Source organism: Andrographis paniculata, unplaced genomic scaffold (assembly GCF_009805555.1).
Source record: "Andrographis paniculata isolate CXL003 unplaced genomic scaffold, ASM980555v1 Contig65END, whole genome shotgun sequence".
In the NCBI taxonomy this organism is placed as follows: domain Eukaryota; kingdom Viridiplantae; phylum Streptophyta; class Magnoliopsida; order Lamiales; family Acanthaceae; genus Andrographis; species Andrographis paniculata.
Window position 1 is genome coordinate 3,051,024 of NW_026137601.1, and position 17,977 is coordinate 3,069,000.

Here is a 17,977-nt window from a genome sequence, read left to right on the forward strand (position 1 = left end):
ATTATAAGAAAGAAACCCTACTGTCACTAGGAATTTCTGCGACCTAATAGACCCCGTCTATGTCCCGTTAATTTTCCCAATTTCTGCCTCATTAGTGGCTTTACCCCCCGATGTTACTACTATTTAATCAGAATCGAATTTAGCACAGCAGTTAAGCAGGTCGACAAGGCCCCCGCGTACTTAACTACATTGAACTACCTGAAAACCGCTTTTGGCGCATAACAAGGCTTAGATAATTAATTCTTCTCTCGCTCTATTCCAGTGATATGAAATTCTCTAAACTTGATTTATATAAGTATAGAAAATTGTGAAAGAATTTAATTCGAAGAAGTGAATGATATTTCTTTATATACTACGAAAGCGTGAAAGATTAGAACTACAAAGCTGTAAATGAAAGCAGTAATCTAATATAAGAAAGCAGTAAAGACGTGACCAAGGGAGAGGGAAGACCACTACTCCTTTGGCCATTCCCGTGGAGAACTCCCTTACAGGGTTGGAGCTCTCGGAAACAGGAAGACGATGAATGCTAAAAATGTATGTAGAAATCACCAAAAATTCGATCCTCCTTTACATAAAGATATCTGGCCCTATTTATAGCAGGTGTGAAGAGACGGTTGCAAGTAGTTGTTAGGCAGTTCCAACCGTTGAGCAGTTAGGCGGTTGCTGGTAGTTATTATGTTGAAACAGTTGCTGGCCATAACTCCCAGGGTGCCTGCTTCGCTTGCGTTGAGGGTTAAGGGCACAGATCTTCCTCGCTTGCTGGGGTGCTGGAGGGCATCAGCGCAGCTCGGCTCGCTTGTGCTGGCTGGAATTGGAATGGCTGTACCGCTGCAGTTGAAGTACTTAGTTGAAATCTGGTGATAGTTTGCAACGGTGGGTATCTAGAGTGTCGCTTGCAAGTGGGAGAGGCTATCGCTTGCGGACTGTGAAGGTGGCCGCTTGCCTCTCATGCCTTAGTATTTTCAAAATATGTTCTGGGCGCTTGTGAACGAAGGTGGTTGTCGCTTGCGGCGTCTGCCTTAGCTTTTCTGGTTCTAGATTACCGCTTACGAGGGCAAAAATTATTAATAATCTCAACAACGAACTCTAGATCATGCCTAGTGATATAAATCAATATTGTATGCCGATTACGAATTATTTTGATGGTTCTTATGCAGAAATTCGAGTAATACACTTTGTCAAGCTAAGAATATGCTCATATTTGGAGTCATCAGTTTGCTTCGGGTTTAAATGATCCATCTCTTTATGTGAAGAAATAAGGCAAGGATTTTATACTTGTGTGCATTTTTGTTGATGATCTTATCTACGTGGGAATTTAATTCAAAATAGTTGAAAATTTCGAGCAAAAAAATGATGAAGGATTTTGAAATGACCAATTTGGATGTGATGAGATACTTCTTACGAATTCAAGTGAAACGATCTAAAGGAGAAATATTTCTCTCTTGATACAAAAATTAATTTTACATTTAAAACATCACATCAATACCCATTTATATCATATCATACAACAACTACAATTCAAATTTTTTACTATTCAAATCCCAACTCAAAATCTAAACTTCGAAACAAACAAACTAGTTGTGTTGGCTCTAGTATAATGTTATTTCTTGGAGTTCAAAAAAGTATAAACTAGTTGCACTATCATCTGCCAAAGCTGAATACTACATCACATCATAAGCTGTTTGGTTAAGAAGAGTAGCTGATGGATGATCCATCTTCAATAACTCCAGGAATTGAGCTTCCATCGTCACTTTATAACAAATTAAATTAAATACTATGATTCACAAGAGACAAGGCAATTCGCACTTTATATTTTCTCACCAAATCAATTTCAATCCAAAGCAATAGTGTTCTTGAAACTTGCTAATTAAGGAATGAAATAATTAGCAATCAATAAATAAATTCAAGAGAATGTTGAAAGACAACCAAAGAATAAATTTAGTACTATAATAGTCCTATACTTGAATTCTTTCATTAATATAGTACTCCTTTAAAAAAAAAAATAGATAGAAATACAAAATTTTATTTTTTTATGAAAAAAGATAAAAAAAATAGTATTTTTTACTTTAAAAAAAAATAAAAATAAATTTGAACGAGAGAGTACTTAATTTCCTGCAAATCCATCTCAGAGGAGGACGACGACCATGATTTAGGATAAAAAGGGAATTGCAAATTGCCCGGAATAGCAGCCAACAAATTAAATACAACAACGATAACAGATATATATATATATATATATATATGATGATGATCCAAATTCCAAATTAATTACACTTCTTTCACCTCCACTTCAGCCGTCGGCGCCGGAATATTCTTCACCTCCTCCTCCTTCTTCTCCTCCTCCTCATCGCGATCCACTTTTTCGACCTCCGGCGGCGGCGGTGGTGGCGCGGGTGGGGCGTCGATCTGGAAGGCGTCGACGGGGAAGGAGCGGAAGAGGCCGGCGGGAGTCTTGAAGGTGATTTTTCCGGTGGGGGGGTCGTCGACGTAAATGTCGCTGAGAGTGACCCAGAGGAGGAGCTCCTTGGTCTTGACGCCGGTGAGCTTCCTGATCCGGTTGGGCTCGACGTAGGCGGTGACCTCGGTGGCGTACTGGACGAGGCGGTCGATCTTCTGGAACTTGTGCTGGCACTTGTTCTTCTGCCGGAGCCACACGAATCCGGTGTCCTTTATGTAGCCGCACTCCTCGATGTCTTGCAGCGGCAGCAGCCCGTTGGGGAGCCCGATCTCCGTCAGCAGGAATTTCGACTTTTCCTGGCACTTGGCGTCGCCCTCGTACAGCTCCGACGCCTGCCGCCGGATTTCGTCGGTGATCACAGACATTATTGTCTTAATTGAGAATGGATGTGTACTGTCTGTCTGTCTATATGTGACTGATGATGGTGGTGGTCTGTAATATAATCTGTATATATAGGCCTCGATCTGATCTGATCTGATCTGATCTGATCTGATCTGCCATTATTGATTGATTTGGATTGAATTTAATTGTGGTATAAGTTTGGTGGTTGGGGTGAGCATTTTCATGGTAATAATTAACTATTGCGTGCGTGCCATTGATAGATCTTTTGTTGTTACAGATCGATCGAGGACTGGACTAGGACTAAAGAGTACTGTCGCAAAAAGGGTTTTCAAAATCTTGCTTGCTAGCTAGCTAATAGATTACGGTGTGTTTGTTTGGGATTTGGATTTTGCTATGTGATTTGAGCTGAAATGTAATATAAATAACTACTATATTGATACGATCTTTTGAATATAAAATTATTTTTATTAATATAATATGAAAATTAAAAAATAGATATACACAGTAAGATTTTAATTACAATATGGTGTGTCAAAATAATTGTTTATGTTTCATTTGGCGGAGTGATGATTTACCCCAATCATTACATGAAAATTAGATATACAATATATACTTTCAATTAATATTATTTTTTAAAATTTTAATTTGAAATTACTATTATTTACTTTGAATGATTCTTCATAAATATATATATTATTTTCTAATTTCTATGTAAGTAAATATTCAAATTTACAATCTATTTCAAATCAATTTTAAAGCATAATTAAACAAGTCAATATAATTAAAATTATGTATTAATACTTCATATTTATAAAGTGTGTGATGAACATAGTTTTTTTATGCCGATTCCAATAATAATTTACGTTGGATGAATAATTATAATATATATATTATAATTATGAATAATTATAATATAATTATATATTGTCTATCATTCATAAATGTACCATCTTGCTAAATTAGAAAATCTAACACAATAACTACAATAAATTAAAAAATTCAATTTATTTATTGGTTATGATTTGCTCACAAATTCAAAAAAGCATGTTGCAGCAGTCAATGTGAAACTCTTTAACCTCTAAATTTCAAGAATAACAAGACATTGACTCTATTAAATAAATATTTAAATAAAAAATAAGGTTTTAAGTTAACTGAGAATATTAATTTGTTGGATTAGTGTTTTTAGGTAGAACGATTCTTTATATATATTATTAAAGAAAATATAATATATACATATTAACACAATATATAATCTTATTCCATTTATAACAGTTCAACATAAAATATTATCTTTTCTATTATCAATATAATTTTTTATATCCAACATAAAAACATATATATTCAACACAAAATGAACAAACCGTATATTTTTCAAAGTAATCAATAATAGTACAAAAAGAAATATATAAATATAAATATATATTATAGCCCAATCAACACAGAAAATAGTCGAAAAACGTGGCCCGAAAGAAAATGTAAGGCTATGAAAGCTCATTAGCATTGAATAAGTCGAAAAATAAATGAATTCAACCAATGCGACAATGGGCTAGTATCTTAATATCATAGTGGATGAAATGACAATGAAGTAAAACAATAAGCTCGTGCTTTATATCATCAAAATAGGAAGTAAAATTTTACATATGAACATGTGTGGGTGATTGTAAAATATAATCCAAAGTGGAAACAATGACACCTGTGCAACGTCCTTTTAATAAGACAGGAACAATATTACACATCTTCACATATTATGGATAAGGACTCTGACTTAGATAATAGTGAACCAAAAGTTTGTCAAATGGGTCAGAAGACAACAAAAATAAAAAAGGAAAGCTAAGAAGAAATATGTAAAATCAAATAGCGTTCTTGTAGATATTCGTGCCGGAATAATGAAAAATGTAGAAATCGGAAATGGTATAGAAGATAAGTTCTAGAAGCTTAACATAATAAGAGCTTGTGAATTTTTGACAAATGACACCGAATTCATAAATGCTACCATTGCATATGCAATGTTGCAAGAAGATCAAAGAAAAACTTTAGTTTTTATTAGTATGTTATTTTTATTGTCGTAAACTTTTATTTTTTGCCAAGACATTATAATCATTTTAATATTTATATTTTCTTAAAAAAATATTATAATTTTTTGTAATATTTAAGTTTCTATATTTCATTTATTAGTAAATTATTATAATTATTCTTTTTTTTTTAACATATTTAAATTTTTTATTTAACATATTAAATAGTTATTATAAACTAACCATTACAGAAAACCTTTATATATTAAGTAGTTGTAATGGTAATATTCTTTCAACTTCATTTCAACATAGATATTCTAAATTCTTCTTCACAAACTCTTTCAAATTTATCTCTATAGCACTCGCTCTAAAATGTCTTAGTACGTTGAAGAATATGCTATTACAAATGATATCGAAAAATAACTGGAAGCAGATAATGGAAGTGACAAACAATTCTCATGTGGTTGGATAAAATTGAGAAAGAGGAAGTTGAAAATTCTAAAAGTTTCCGTCGAACGCATATCAAATGAGATCAAAATGAAGGTGTGTTTGACTTTTCAATGACTATATCTTCGAAAACTCTATCTATTATTCAAACATGTTCAGGAGAAGGTTTCGAGTGATAAGAGAATTATTTGTTCAAATAGTCCAATTCCTTGAAAAAATTCTTAAATAGGCAAATGCCTTTATTTTATTCAGAAAATTACAACGACCATTCAACAATTAACACATGAATCACCGGCTGACCTCTTCGATGAGTACATACAAATTGGTGAGAGCACTACAACAGAATGTTTGAACAATTTTTGCCTGTACATCATAGAAATTTATGAGGCATACTATTAACAAAGACCAAATCATAATGATGTCACACATTTATTTCATATACACTTGGAACATCATAATTTCTCTGGCATGTTAGAAAATATCGAATATATGCACTGAGAATGGAAAAATTATTTAGTTGGATTGAAAGGTCAATTTACTCACAAATGGTCCAATGTGAGCAAGAATTTTAAAGAATATTTGGAACAATCTTGAAGCAGTTATATCAACGGACCTATGGATATGGAATGCTTATTTAAGAGTCGTATAGTCTAATAACAACATCAACATTCTTAATCAATCACCATTATTCAATGAAATTTTGCAAGGACATGCCCCTGTAGTACAATTTATAGTGCATGTTGTATAATATAATCAAGAATATTATTTAGCGGATGATATATCTAGAGTGATCAAAATTTGTAAAAAGTTTTGCAAATTGAATAGATCCAAAACGTAGCAAGTTGAAACAAATGTAAGAGGCCACAAGGGAATATGTAGAGCAAGCGTTTGTAGCGCTTCAATTTTGTTGGGTTATTGTACGTAAGTACATGCTGTAACTCGATTATGAAATAAAGAAATTCTAAAAGATATAATGCATACATGCATTATATTGCATAATATGATTATTGAAAAAAAAATACAGTACAAAACTGGAATGCCGACGACAACAATGCAAATTCCATGGACGGATTGACACGAACTGTCCACCGAAATTTTTAATCTTACCTTCAACAAACTACAAAATTTTACGATCATGATGAACATCACCGAGTGATATTATGGTTACTAAGTTTGATTATTATTGTTTGTATTTGTGATATTAACATATTTTAATTTTTTATATTATCAAAGTAAAGGTTAAAAAATTATTATAATATTTAATTAACTAGTAATATAAAGAAGTAATGAATTGTTAAAATTTGAAATGATAAAAATAAATAATAAATATATATATATAATATAAATGGTGGAGTCTATATTGATGTAATTGTAAGTTGAATGAAGGATTTGGTCCATTTGGAGAGTGAAGAAAAATAGAGGATTGAATAGAAAGGTAATGTGCCATGACACAAAAATAAAAAAAATAAAAAAAATAAAAATAAAAATATAATAATAATAATAATGGATGAAGGAAATTTAATTGTAGATACTATAAAAGCAGGTGCAATACAAAATTCTTACAAAATAAGAACTTCTCGATGCTTATGTAGTATTTCAAATTAAAATTATCGTTATTTATTTTACCGTACTCTTTAATAAAATTGTAGCTTTTTTATATAAAAAATATCACATTAAAATACTATTTAATCAAGAATTGAATATTAGGCACCTCCAAAATGTTCGACACAAGGCAAGGCATATCCGCAGGTCACAAGGGCGAGCCCATCACCACAACCAATGTCCAATGCCACTCAGTCCACTTCACCATCTAACCCGGCTCTGATACCAGAGTTGGACTGAGTCAACTCAACAACACTAGTATGATATTGTCCGCATTCGGCTAAGCCCGCACGGATTTGTTTTTAGATTTCCTCAAAAAGGCCTCATTCTAGTGGAGTTCACTTGGGACTTATAAGGTGTGTAATTTTCTTCACAACTTCCAATGTGAGACTTAGTTTGCACCCCAACATCTTTTTATTTTTCGAAAATATAATTATACATTTTATCACATTTTAAAATTTATAATTTATAATTTTTTTATTTTAATTAAATTATTTAATTATTTTAATTTTAATTTATAATTAATTTTATTATATTATAATTATTTTTACTAGTATATTATTTAATTACTTAATTATATCATAGTTAAAATTTGATGGCCAACTGAAGTAGACAAATTAGCTGGGACGAATTGACTAATTTCCGCGGCATACAAAAGTCAATGACTAAATTAATTGAAAAGGTAGCAACAACAATAAAGTAATAAAATTGTGATGAAGAAAGACAAATATATATATATATATATATATTATGTATGTATCCCCCAACCACAATCCAATATCTGCTCATTCATTAATGGAGAGAGGCAGTGGCAGTTGGGAGAAAACAGGCACCCATTTTAATTTTAATCTTATTTATTTGGAGCCCATACTTTCATAATCATTTTAATTTAATTTAATTAACCAACCACTATTCACTTCCAATTTGTTATACATGAGCTAATATCTCTAATTCATAACTTTATTTTCGCAAGTTATACTCTCCCTGTGCTAAACAAGGTGCAATATTTGCTTACGGGTTTTTAGATGTGTAGTATTAAATAGGATAATTTAAAAATTAAGTGATATGATGGAGAGAGAAATATATATTTTATTTTTTATTTGGATGATGTGAATGAATAAAGTGTAGAGTAGATTAAGTATAATCAATTATTTCCTATTTTAAAAATATTGCAGCGTATTTGGAACATACAAAAAAAAATATTGCAGAATATTTAAGACAGAAGGAGTATTATTTAATATTTTTTAAATTACAAAGAAAACAGACATAAAATTGACAAACATTAAAAAAATAGTATATATATTTTTTTTTGCAAAACTTGTTACAATATTTCATCTTTAATTATATTTTCTATTTTTATAAGATTAAATAATATTCTCTTTAGTCTTTATATTCTATCTTAGGTAGCCTTTTAAATTTCCAAATAAAGTTCAAGCTCACTATTTTATACAGTTAATTTATAATACTAAACTAAAACATGAATATATTTAAATTAATTATTTTATTAATAATATAACAAATTAAAAATATAAAATAAATAATAAACATACAATGTTATAAAAAAAAATAATAAATCAAATTATAATTTTTTTTTAAAAAAAATAAAAATGCACCATCCCACAAGAAAAAGTGCTGCATAAATTAAAGGTGGACTGGAATGATTTTTTATCCATTCACCCTGCAAAAGTGGAAGAAATCTTCCGGCCTTGGGGATGGTCTTAGGACGGTAATATATATATATTGTCGCTGGAAAAATCGATTTCAATGGTCGATTGGATTTGGTCAATCGAAAATTTTTTGTGATAGGTTCTCCAGCCTACTTAAGAAAACTTATAGATTCGATCTCGCATCGATAATTTTGAGATGAACGAAATAAACAAAGTTGCGAGATCAACGTATAATTTGAAAGAAAATTATTGAATTGAAATGTTGAAAATAATACAAAAATAAAAAACAAAAAAATAAAATAAAATAAAATAAATTTGTTGAACATGGTCCAAAAACTTGTCTAGAAGCATAAATAGGAAGAGACTTCAGGATCCTACAGCAAGCCAAAGCCGTCCGAAAGTAAAACCTCTCAGTCTGCCAAGCCGCTTCAAAGCATATCAAAAGCCCTGATGTGGAAGCCTCCTAGTCCGCGGATTTGTCTCTGCCAGGTTTCTCTAGTCACAAATGAAAGTTTTAAAAAGTCAAAAGTGGTTAAGGGGTATAAGACATAGGAGAAACAATTGAAGATTGTGTTCAAAATTATTTGGAGAATATGGTTTGAAGGAATAACTACCCACTTCTCAAAATCTAGAAAGTGGTTACACTTTTAGTTTCTTAGGTTATATTTAGTATAATTCACACAAAGACAAACAACACATAACTGATCCCAACTTACGCGTTATCATTTCAATTTTCTAGTAGTTTATCGATACATTATTAGTTTTATCCAATTATGTCTTAGTTTCCATGGTCTTTGGTTAATTTAAGCATAATTTATGTTAATTTACATTTACATACTTATTCTTTCCGAATTCCAGTATATTTTAGTCAAATTCATTAAATTTAGCCGTTAAGGCTCGAAGCCGTGCAACGACTCCACTGCTGGAGCCGCTTCCCAATCTGACGATGGACAGGCTCTTTGAAATGCTTTCTTAAATCATACCGCTTGATTCATGGCGCATCATATTTTAGAAAAGGCTCAGAGCCTCTTTCCGAAAAATCTACATTGAAGCCACACGAAAATTCATTTTTCAGAACCAACAAAAATAAAAATAATGCAGCTTTTTGGGATAAATGACAGTCCATCTACTCTTGCGACTGCCCATATTTATTTTGGCAAAAAAGGTGAACTAACGATCATATCCTATCGATACAAAATCTCTCCATTTTTGCTCAACCAATCAATCTTACCAGTCATGATTTATCCAAATAATCTTTGGATAAAATTGTGAAGTAATCCCACACTTCTTTCCAACAATCTTGATTCCTCTTTGACATAATCTTTTGTTTCTCAAATTCATGGGCTTGGTGGATATCAGTTTTGAGTTCGCCACTGGGCCATAATCCTTAACTTGTGGGCCGCGACGTATTAGGTCTTTTTTTGACTTGTTGGGCTGTCGTTGACGTCGTTAGACTTCTACTTAACACATGTGGGCTTCGCTCGACGCTGTCGGACCTCACTCGATGTTGTTGAACCTCGGTCGACACGGATGGACCTCCCTCGATGCGGCTTTTTCTCTGTCAACGTTGTTTGACCTCGTTTGACACGGTTGGACCTCACTTGGGCTTTGTTATATAAAGCCTCAACGATCTGAAGCATTTTAAGGCGAGGGTAACAGATGCCCCCTAAAAATATTAGATGAACTGAATTCCTCAGAAACATCCGATATTTTATGAAGAATGGTGTGGCTCGATCTTTTCTAGGGTTGCACGTCACTTCGAAACAGTCATACTTTCTGTGGCAGATTGGCCTTAGTTCGCACCTTAAATGTTCAAATTGGTACATCACCTCCAAAGAAATTTCAACCTTTTGTAGCATTATCGGAAATGGAAAATATTCAGGAGGTCGTAATGGTGACTTACAGAAGTTGCGAATAGTCGCGAGAGATTAGGGATTTGATAATAACCGATCATAATGACCGTAAAATCCTTTAAAAATATTTCAAGGTTCGCACCAAATCTTGATTGCACGCAATGATGTTGAGGCTAACTTCGGACAGCTCATCATCTTTGAGTGCACGCTCTTCATTCTCTGTAAGCGAGCTACTCTTCGTGTATGAGCTAATCCCTGTGTTTGTGCTGCTCCACATGGACAAGCTGCTCACTGCATGCAGGATAGCTTCTTTTTGTAAGCGATTTGCTCTTTGCGGTCGAACTGTTTTCTGTTGGCGAGCAACTTGCTGCGGTCAAGCCATTCTCTACTAGCAAGCTACTCGCTATGGTCGAGCCACTCTATACGGGCAAGCTTTCCCTTGAGTAAGAGTTGCTCCATGAGTGCAATATGCTTACTTCCAGGTCCTTCTTTGGTCGCCACTCGTTTTGGTTGTTTCTTCGGTGTCGAAAATTATTTGGTGATGCCTTGAGATGTGTTGAAGACTTTGATTAAGCTTTGGATGTTGTTCCTCCCCTTCGATCGCTCACCTTTTCTTGCTTTCGAGCTTGTCATCAAGTTTAGGACATTTATTTTGTGATCAAGATGGTAGATTTGACTTCTCGAGAGCTTGATTTGCTGCCCAATTGTCATCATTTGGCACATTCTAAGGCCGGAGAGTCAAATAAGGTCTAATAACAACTTGGTCAACGATTATGACTTTCCACACCTTACTGTTCTTTTCTAAAATGACTCGGCTACGGTATTGAAAAGTGCGAGTCTATTTGCAACCGAAAGGTATCTCGAAAGCCGATATGTTTGCCCTAGTTGTTCAAATATAAGCATCCGAGGGGCAGAAGGCTTTTGAATTTTCTTTTCTGGTGGAGACAACAGTGTTGCAACCGATAGATGATAATTGCCGGTTTCCACTGTTAAAAGCTACTCTGCACCCTCTTGAGAAAATTGATGAGGGTTTTCTTCCTTCAAATGGTCTTTAGTTGAATGGGTTGATGACACCGCGCAAAAGCCGATTGAAGGTGGATTTAAAAATTTGCAACAAGCTCGAGCCTTCTTCATGACTCAATAGTCCCACAAGAGTATGCGATATGTCTTCCCCTCAACTATGTAATGGTGTTGTGAAATTTGTTGTACAATATATGGTACGAGGGATTTCCGGCGGGGTGCCATGGCGTAGGCCGGCAACGCACAAATACTGTTGATTGCGGCCAAATTGCAATTTGGATTAAATTGTGGCTGTAGAAATATTGGGACAATAATCTTGATGGGTTGTGGAGTTTCTGGTCCCTCGAAAGAGGTTTATTTCCCACAATATCGTCAGAAAAGAGCCGTCAATGGTGCGTCTGTATGGGCAAGCGAAATGTTTTTCTGCGAGTGTGATGGAGATTAACAGGCTTTTCTACTAGTTTACAGCCCTGAGGAAGTTGTGGAGGGCCACTGGAAATCCAAAAGCCAACGTTTGATGGCTCTGCAATCAAATAAGCGGGTGCCTATGTCAGTTATAGAAATATCGGCTACTGGAAAGCCCCTCAATGCGTGTCGTAAAGATGACTTTCCTCGAGCACATCTCTTGATGACGGGATCAGCAACGCCGCACAAAATCTCATTGAAATAACACAGGTTATTGCACTGAAGCTAGATCCATCACCATGCCTGTAAAGCCTACACAATTTTGTCCTTTGTGAGAATGCACTCATCGGGCTATAAATCTACCCCCCAATCCCATATTTGGATATCGGGACGGCTGGAAGCTATGTAGGTGCCACTTTGGGCATCAAGAAGAACGTCGGGTATGACTACGGTGTCCAACTGCTCCAAACGGCAACCAAGCTTTGTTCGAGGATAAATTGAGGCTGTAACACCGTAAATACTGCTGCAATCGATTGTGGCTACTAGTTGGCTGCCACAACTGGTGGATAAAATGCATGTGGGGCTGTGTCCATGTAGAGGTCCTGTTGGGGTGTACAACGGATTTTGTCGCCACTATACGGGTTGCTCTGTGCCCCCGGCATCTTAGATGTCTCTGTAGTAAGTCGTTGAGCCTCGTTCTATTTTGAAGTAAATTGTTGGCTATCAAAGACATCCTGGTCCCATTGGCGGATCGTAACTTGGCCGAAGCACAATGTTTCAGAACCTGTTGGTTTGGCCACCGCCAATGGTTGTTTGATACGCACAGGTTCCATTTCAAAGGCAATGTCAGGAGACTTCATTTTTCTTCTCTCTTCCTCTTGAAACAGAGCCATCTCGTTGCGTATCGTTGGATCAAGAATATCCGAAAGTACTTTGTCAACAATAATGCTAGATCTGTGAAAAATTGACTGCACTCCTATTCAAATATTATCCCGAATATTTGGAACCGGAATGAGAAGATCATGCTCATTGTTCATCATTTCTTTGTCGGATCGTCTACTACTGCGGAATAGCGAGATCTTTAGTGTCCCACTGAGCGTGCCACTGCTGTTGCTTGAAAAATCAACTTCAACGGCCGATTGGATTTGGTTGGTCAGAAAGTCTTTGTGATGGATTCATCGATCTACTCAAGAAAGTATATGGACTCAATCTTGCGCCGATAATTTGAGGATGAACGAAAGGAATAAAATTGTAGGAATTTAAGGGAAGATCAATTCATAAATCAAACAAAAACTATTGAACTCGAATGAATGAAGTGGTGGAATAATACATGAATTCTTCTTTTTTTTAAAAAAAAACAAGAAAAACAAGAAAATAAAAATAATGCAGGTTTTTTGGGGAATGAATGACCGTCCTTTCAGTCTTGCGAGAGCTCATATTTATTTTGGACCAAAATTGTGAACTAACAACCATATCTTATCAATACAAAATCTCTCTATTTTTGCTCAATTGATCAATCTTATCCCAATCATGATTTATCCAAATAACTTTTGGATAAAATTGTGTGGAAACTATTCCACAATCCCCTCCAACAATCTTGTTTTCCCTTTTATGTAATTTATTGGGTTCAATTCCGGTGGGCTCGATGGATATCATTTTTTGGTTTGCCGTTGAGGCTACACCCCCTAACTTGTGGGTTACGACGTATTAGGCCTTTCTTCGATGTGTTGGACTGTCGTCGACGTTTCTAGATTTCTACTTAACATGTATGGACTTTTCTCGACACTCTTGGACCTCGTTCGAAGCTGTTGAACCTCGCTCGATGCAGCTAGACCTCTCTCGATGTTATTGGTCCTCACTTGACCGAGCTGGACTTCGCTCAACACAGTTGGGTCTAGATGCGGTTGACTTCACCCGGATTTTGTCATATAAGGCCTCAACGATCCGAGGCGGAGGTTACAAAATATATTATTGCATAAATAGATACGCATACTTAATTGAGAATGCATACATGTGTAAATGAGTCTAGTTATTTATCTTCACAAAATAATACTACATTCGTTCGGCTCTAAAAGTTTCATTTACTTTTTGCGTGTTGATCTTTATTTTATGTTAAATTTTGAAAATTTTAAAGTAAATATAAATATGCGTATCAAATATTGAAAGTAATGTTTTAAGAAATAAATACATCATAGTAGGTAGTAATAATAAATGAAAAAATAAAATAAACTCACCAAAATTTAATATGATATGCTGATGAGCAAACTTATTTCGATTATAAATATGTTTCCGAGAGCTTTGATACAATTTATGAAGGATATTTTATTTTTTAAAATATATATATATATCAAATTAAATAGTTTTTTTACAAAATATTAAATCAAATACTTCATTCGTTCCTTAATTATATATCTATTTTTCTATTTTGGTCCGTCTCATTCTATTTATTTATTTTATTTTTTTTAATAACCTTACTATTTACCTAACGTTACAAATATCTTTCAAATTTACAATATATTATACAAATGTCATTATTTTTATATCATATAATACTAATAAAATTAATTTAATTTTTTACCCGCATCTTAATATAATACTAATATTTTAAAAACTTCGTACAAATAATAAACGAATATATAAGATAGATATGAGTAAAATAGAGTATTTATTATTATTTTTCATTTTTAAAATCTGTAAACGTTTCAAAAAATTTCAAATATTCGAAATTTAGAAAAGCTCTTTGTCAACGTATTGAAACCCTATACATAGGCTGTTACTGTCAAAGACAAAGGTGTGACATCAGGTAATTTATTAGTATGGCCACAAATAAATAAATGTAGATTCATTAGTTCAGTTGGCCCCATCCCACCAATTAAAAAGACATACACCTTAATAAATGTATGCACATGCATATGCAAACCTATAATTCATTATCATTATCATTATTAAATATTACTGTTAGATAGAGAAATATGAGTCCTGTAGGCTGTAACCAAAACCTACTCCCATTCAATACACACTCTTGTGTAATATGAAATATATATATATTTTTTTAAGGCTACGTTACACCAAATTTACAAAATTCACTAATGATTTTACGAAATTGCGTCAAATTTTTTATATTTTTAAAATTATGTCAAATTTTTTTATGGTTTTATAAACTCTACGTTTATTTAACAGTATTTGACCTAAATGCGCCCAAACTGTGAATAAATTTTAGAATCTTAGTTTCTAAATCCCTAAAATTATAAATATATATTTTTTTTATATTTAGCATCAAAAAATAGTAAAAATAAACTTTTAAAACCTGATAAAAATAACTATTTTTTAAGTATATTTTAGAGGTTTAGAAATTGAGATTTTAAAATTTATTTGCAATTTAGGCGCATTTAAGTCAAATACCGTTAAATAAGGACCGCCGAGAGAATTAGACGCAGAGACTTTGATGCAGTTTTAGAAGTATAGAGAATTTGGCACAATTTCGTGAAATCAGATTTTGTACAATTTAGTCTTCTTTTGAATTAAAATATCAAATCAAATATTTTTATTTTTATTATTTTTTTAAAATTTCAAAACTTTTATCTTCTCAGAGCCAAAGTAGACAACGTGCATACATAATTAAGCACAGATCATTAAGCATTTTATACGACAATTCATAACATACATCGGCCGTTGTCTGATTCTACTATGACTACGGGACAAAATGGCCAAACTAGACAATGTGTTTTTTCCATAAGGTTCAAAAAACAAGCTTTAATGGGAGAACTTAAACTTACCTCCGGCCGGCGGCGAGAATACGTCGAAAAAGTCAGATCAAGGAGCCGTAGTCCCAGTCGATTTCAAACATCGAGTCATTCGATTCATTGTTCTTCATGATATCGACCGCCAGTTCAACAATCGACTCATCAGGCGACAACATATTATCGGAATCTGGTTCTAAGGCGACGTGATAGACGTCATCAGTTTCTCCCGGCGTCGAGAAGCTTATCATCCTCGGAATCGATTCACTACCGTAACTTTGGCTTTGTCGCTGTTCGTATACAGCCATTTCCTTTTTGTAACGCTCCCGGTCCATCTTGCTCGCCTCTATATACGGCTGCAAAAGAATCCGAAATATCGAACTCCGAAAATAAAAAAATTATATAGTCTTCGATCGTTTTTGTTCCAAATAATCGTTACCTGTTTGTCGTTCACACTAAGAGACCTCCAAGATTGTATCGCCATTTCGCGAAGATTGTGGCTGCTGGAAGTCTCGCCATGGATTGTTTTTAATCTTTTCGTTTCAAGCTTAAGAAAGATTTGGTATCCGGACCTCGGCTTCACTGGGGCATCGGCCTCTATGAATTCTTCAATGCTGGAGCTCGACGACACTATAGTCGTCGGATTTTTCTGCATTATGTTGTGTCCTGCATCTTCAAACAGAGCAAAAAACAGGGGATTGTAGTTTTTTAAGTGATGAATTCATCTAAATTTTAAAAAAAATGAGGCTAAATTGCACAAAATTAGGTTTCCTGAAGTTGCCAAATCTCGTACTTTAAAACCGAGTCAAACTCCCTCATGGTTTCATAAACTTTGCGTCTAATACCCTCGACGGTCCTTATTTAACGGTATTTGACCTAAATATATTTTAGAATAGAGATTCTAGAAATTGAGATTCTAAAATTTATTCGCAATTTGGCGCATTTAGGTCAAATACCGTTAAATAAGGACCACCGAGAGGTTATATGCAGAGATTATGAAACAACGATGAGTTTGACACAGTTTTAGAAGTAAGTACGGAGGATTTGACTCAATTTCATGAGACCACAGCTGAATTTTGTGCAATTTAACCTACAAATAAATATTAAAACCTGAAATTGGCTCGGGATTTCCATCGTCAGATTGAACTTCGCAATACTTGCGCTTACCACTTGAGTTGCCGGGGCTGATGCTCGACCGAAAACCTGCTAAATACCGTCTTATTTTACAAGATAGGAATAATTTTTGCTAGCAAAAAAAGAAAGGTTCGAATGTCGCAAACCTAGAGAGCTTTTTTCGGGCCATATGTTTGCTTCTTTACGAATCTCGCGACGACAATACATTAGTTCGTATTGGAGAAGGAGTGTTTCGTAAATGCTCTGAAGTTGAGCTGCTCGTATATTTCCCGGGCTTTTTTTCAAGTGTTTAGCCGATGCAACGTCATCCCATTTCCGAAATTTAGTAACCTAAGAGAATGGATTAGCTTCAGAGGAGCTGTGTTTCGATACTACATTCTAAAATATGCTCGAAGATTAGTGTTTAGAGAGAAACTTCCATTACAGGGCATGTAAGAACCAACAGAAGTATGTTCTTCAAGACTCTAAACCCACATTTTCGACATTGCAAATGTAATCTATTCACACATTAAAATCCTTTTGCTCTATATTGAATAGAAGAGTTACCTGATAAAATCCCCCTCTCTGGATTACTTCTCGATACAGATTGTGCAAATCCAACGTTGTTTCGCGGAAATTAAAGCTGTGAGCACGAGAATCGAATGATCAATCAAGCATGGATATACGAATATCAAATCAAAGTTCTTATGCAAAGTGCCTCCTAAACAAAGGTAATGCCTATCATTTTGTTTTCTTATTACAATTCTTCTCAACGTATTGTTGTAATAGTACAGTGCAATCCCCAATTCCACTTTCTCATAAAATTAGGGTTCATCTTCGAGTTCCAACAACATCAAAATTAGGGTTACAGTTATACAATCACACAGGGGAAAATAACTTCGATATTCTACGGCGTTAACGATAACGAAACTTCCATCGATTTTTACTCCGAAACAACATTGATTCTTCCGAAATCCATATGCATGCATGGATTGGCGCCGGCGCCGGCGCCGTTCAGTTCTCACATAGATCAATGCCTATTTAGGAGTTTGTTGCATTTGACCATGTAGCTTTAGAATGGAAAGTTAAAATGCAGAAAAGAAATTGGGAAGACGAAGGTTGGGTCACGTACACGAAGCTGAGCCCTGAAAGCTCGTTTAATTTGCCAAGCTTCTCGTAGAAATGATCCCTTGCGGATTTTTCAGCACAGGCAGAAACCGCAACGGATTCCGGCATTTTTTCACTGGAGAATATTCCGCCTACACCGTCGCCGGTTGTCGTCTTCTCCATTTTCACCGGAATTTGGGCTTCTTCGTGG

The 17,977-nt window shown here is 34.4% G+C and overlaps 2 protein-coding genes across 4 annotated transcripts; both read right to left on the reverse strand.

Annotated features, from left to right (window-relative positions):
- Positions 1-2,148: 2,148 nt before the first annotated feature.
- Positions 2,149-2,895, reverse strand: LOC127261982 (uncharacterized). The gene has a single exon (XM_051290432.1). It carries the CDS (start codon positions 2,821-2,823, stop codon positions 2,269-2,271), a length of 555 nt encoding a protein of 184 aa, XP_051146389.1. The 5' UTR covers positions 2,824-2,895; the 3' UTR covers positions 2,149-2,268.
- Positions 2,896-15,434: 12,539 nt separating this feature from the next.
- On the reverse strand, positions 15,435-17,977 carry LOC127262566 (uncharacterized). 3 transcript variants are annotated; one of them, XM_051291303.1, is made up of 6 exons: positions 17,792-17,977; positions 17,227-17,302; positions 16,827-17,010; positions 16,657-16,749; positions 15,986-16,212; positions 15,435-15,902 (listed from the first exon to the last, which is right to left on the reverse strand). In XM_051291303.1, exons 1-6 carry the CDS (start codon positions 17,947-17,949, stop codon positions 15,615-15,617), a joined length of 1,026 nt encoding a protein of 341 aa, XP_051147260.1. In that variant the 5' UTR covers positions 17,950-17,977; the 3' UTR covers positions 15,435-15,614. The 3 variants fall into 3 exon arrangements, with proteins under 3 accessions (XP_051147260.1, XP_051147259.1, XP_051147261.1); XM_051291302.1 differs by having other exon boundaries at positions 15,986-16,218; XM_051291304.1 differs by having other exon boundaries at positions 15,668-15,892; positions 15,986-16,218.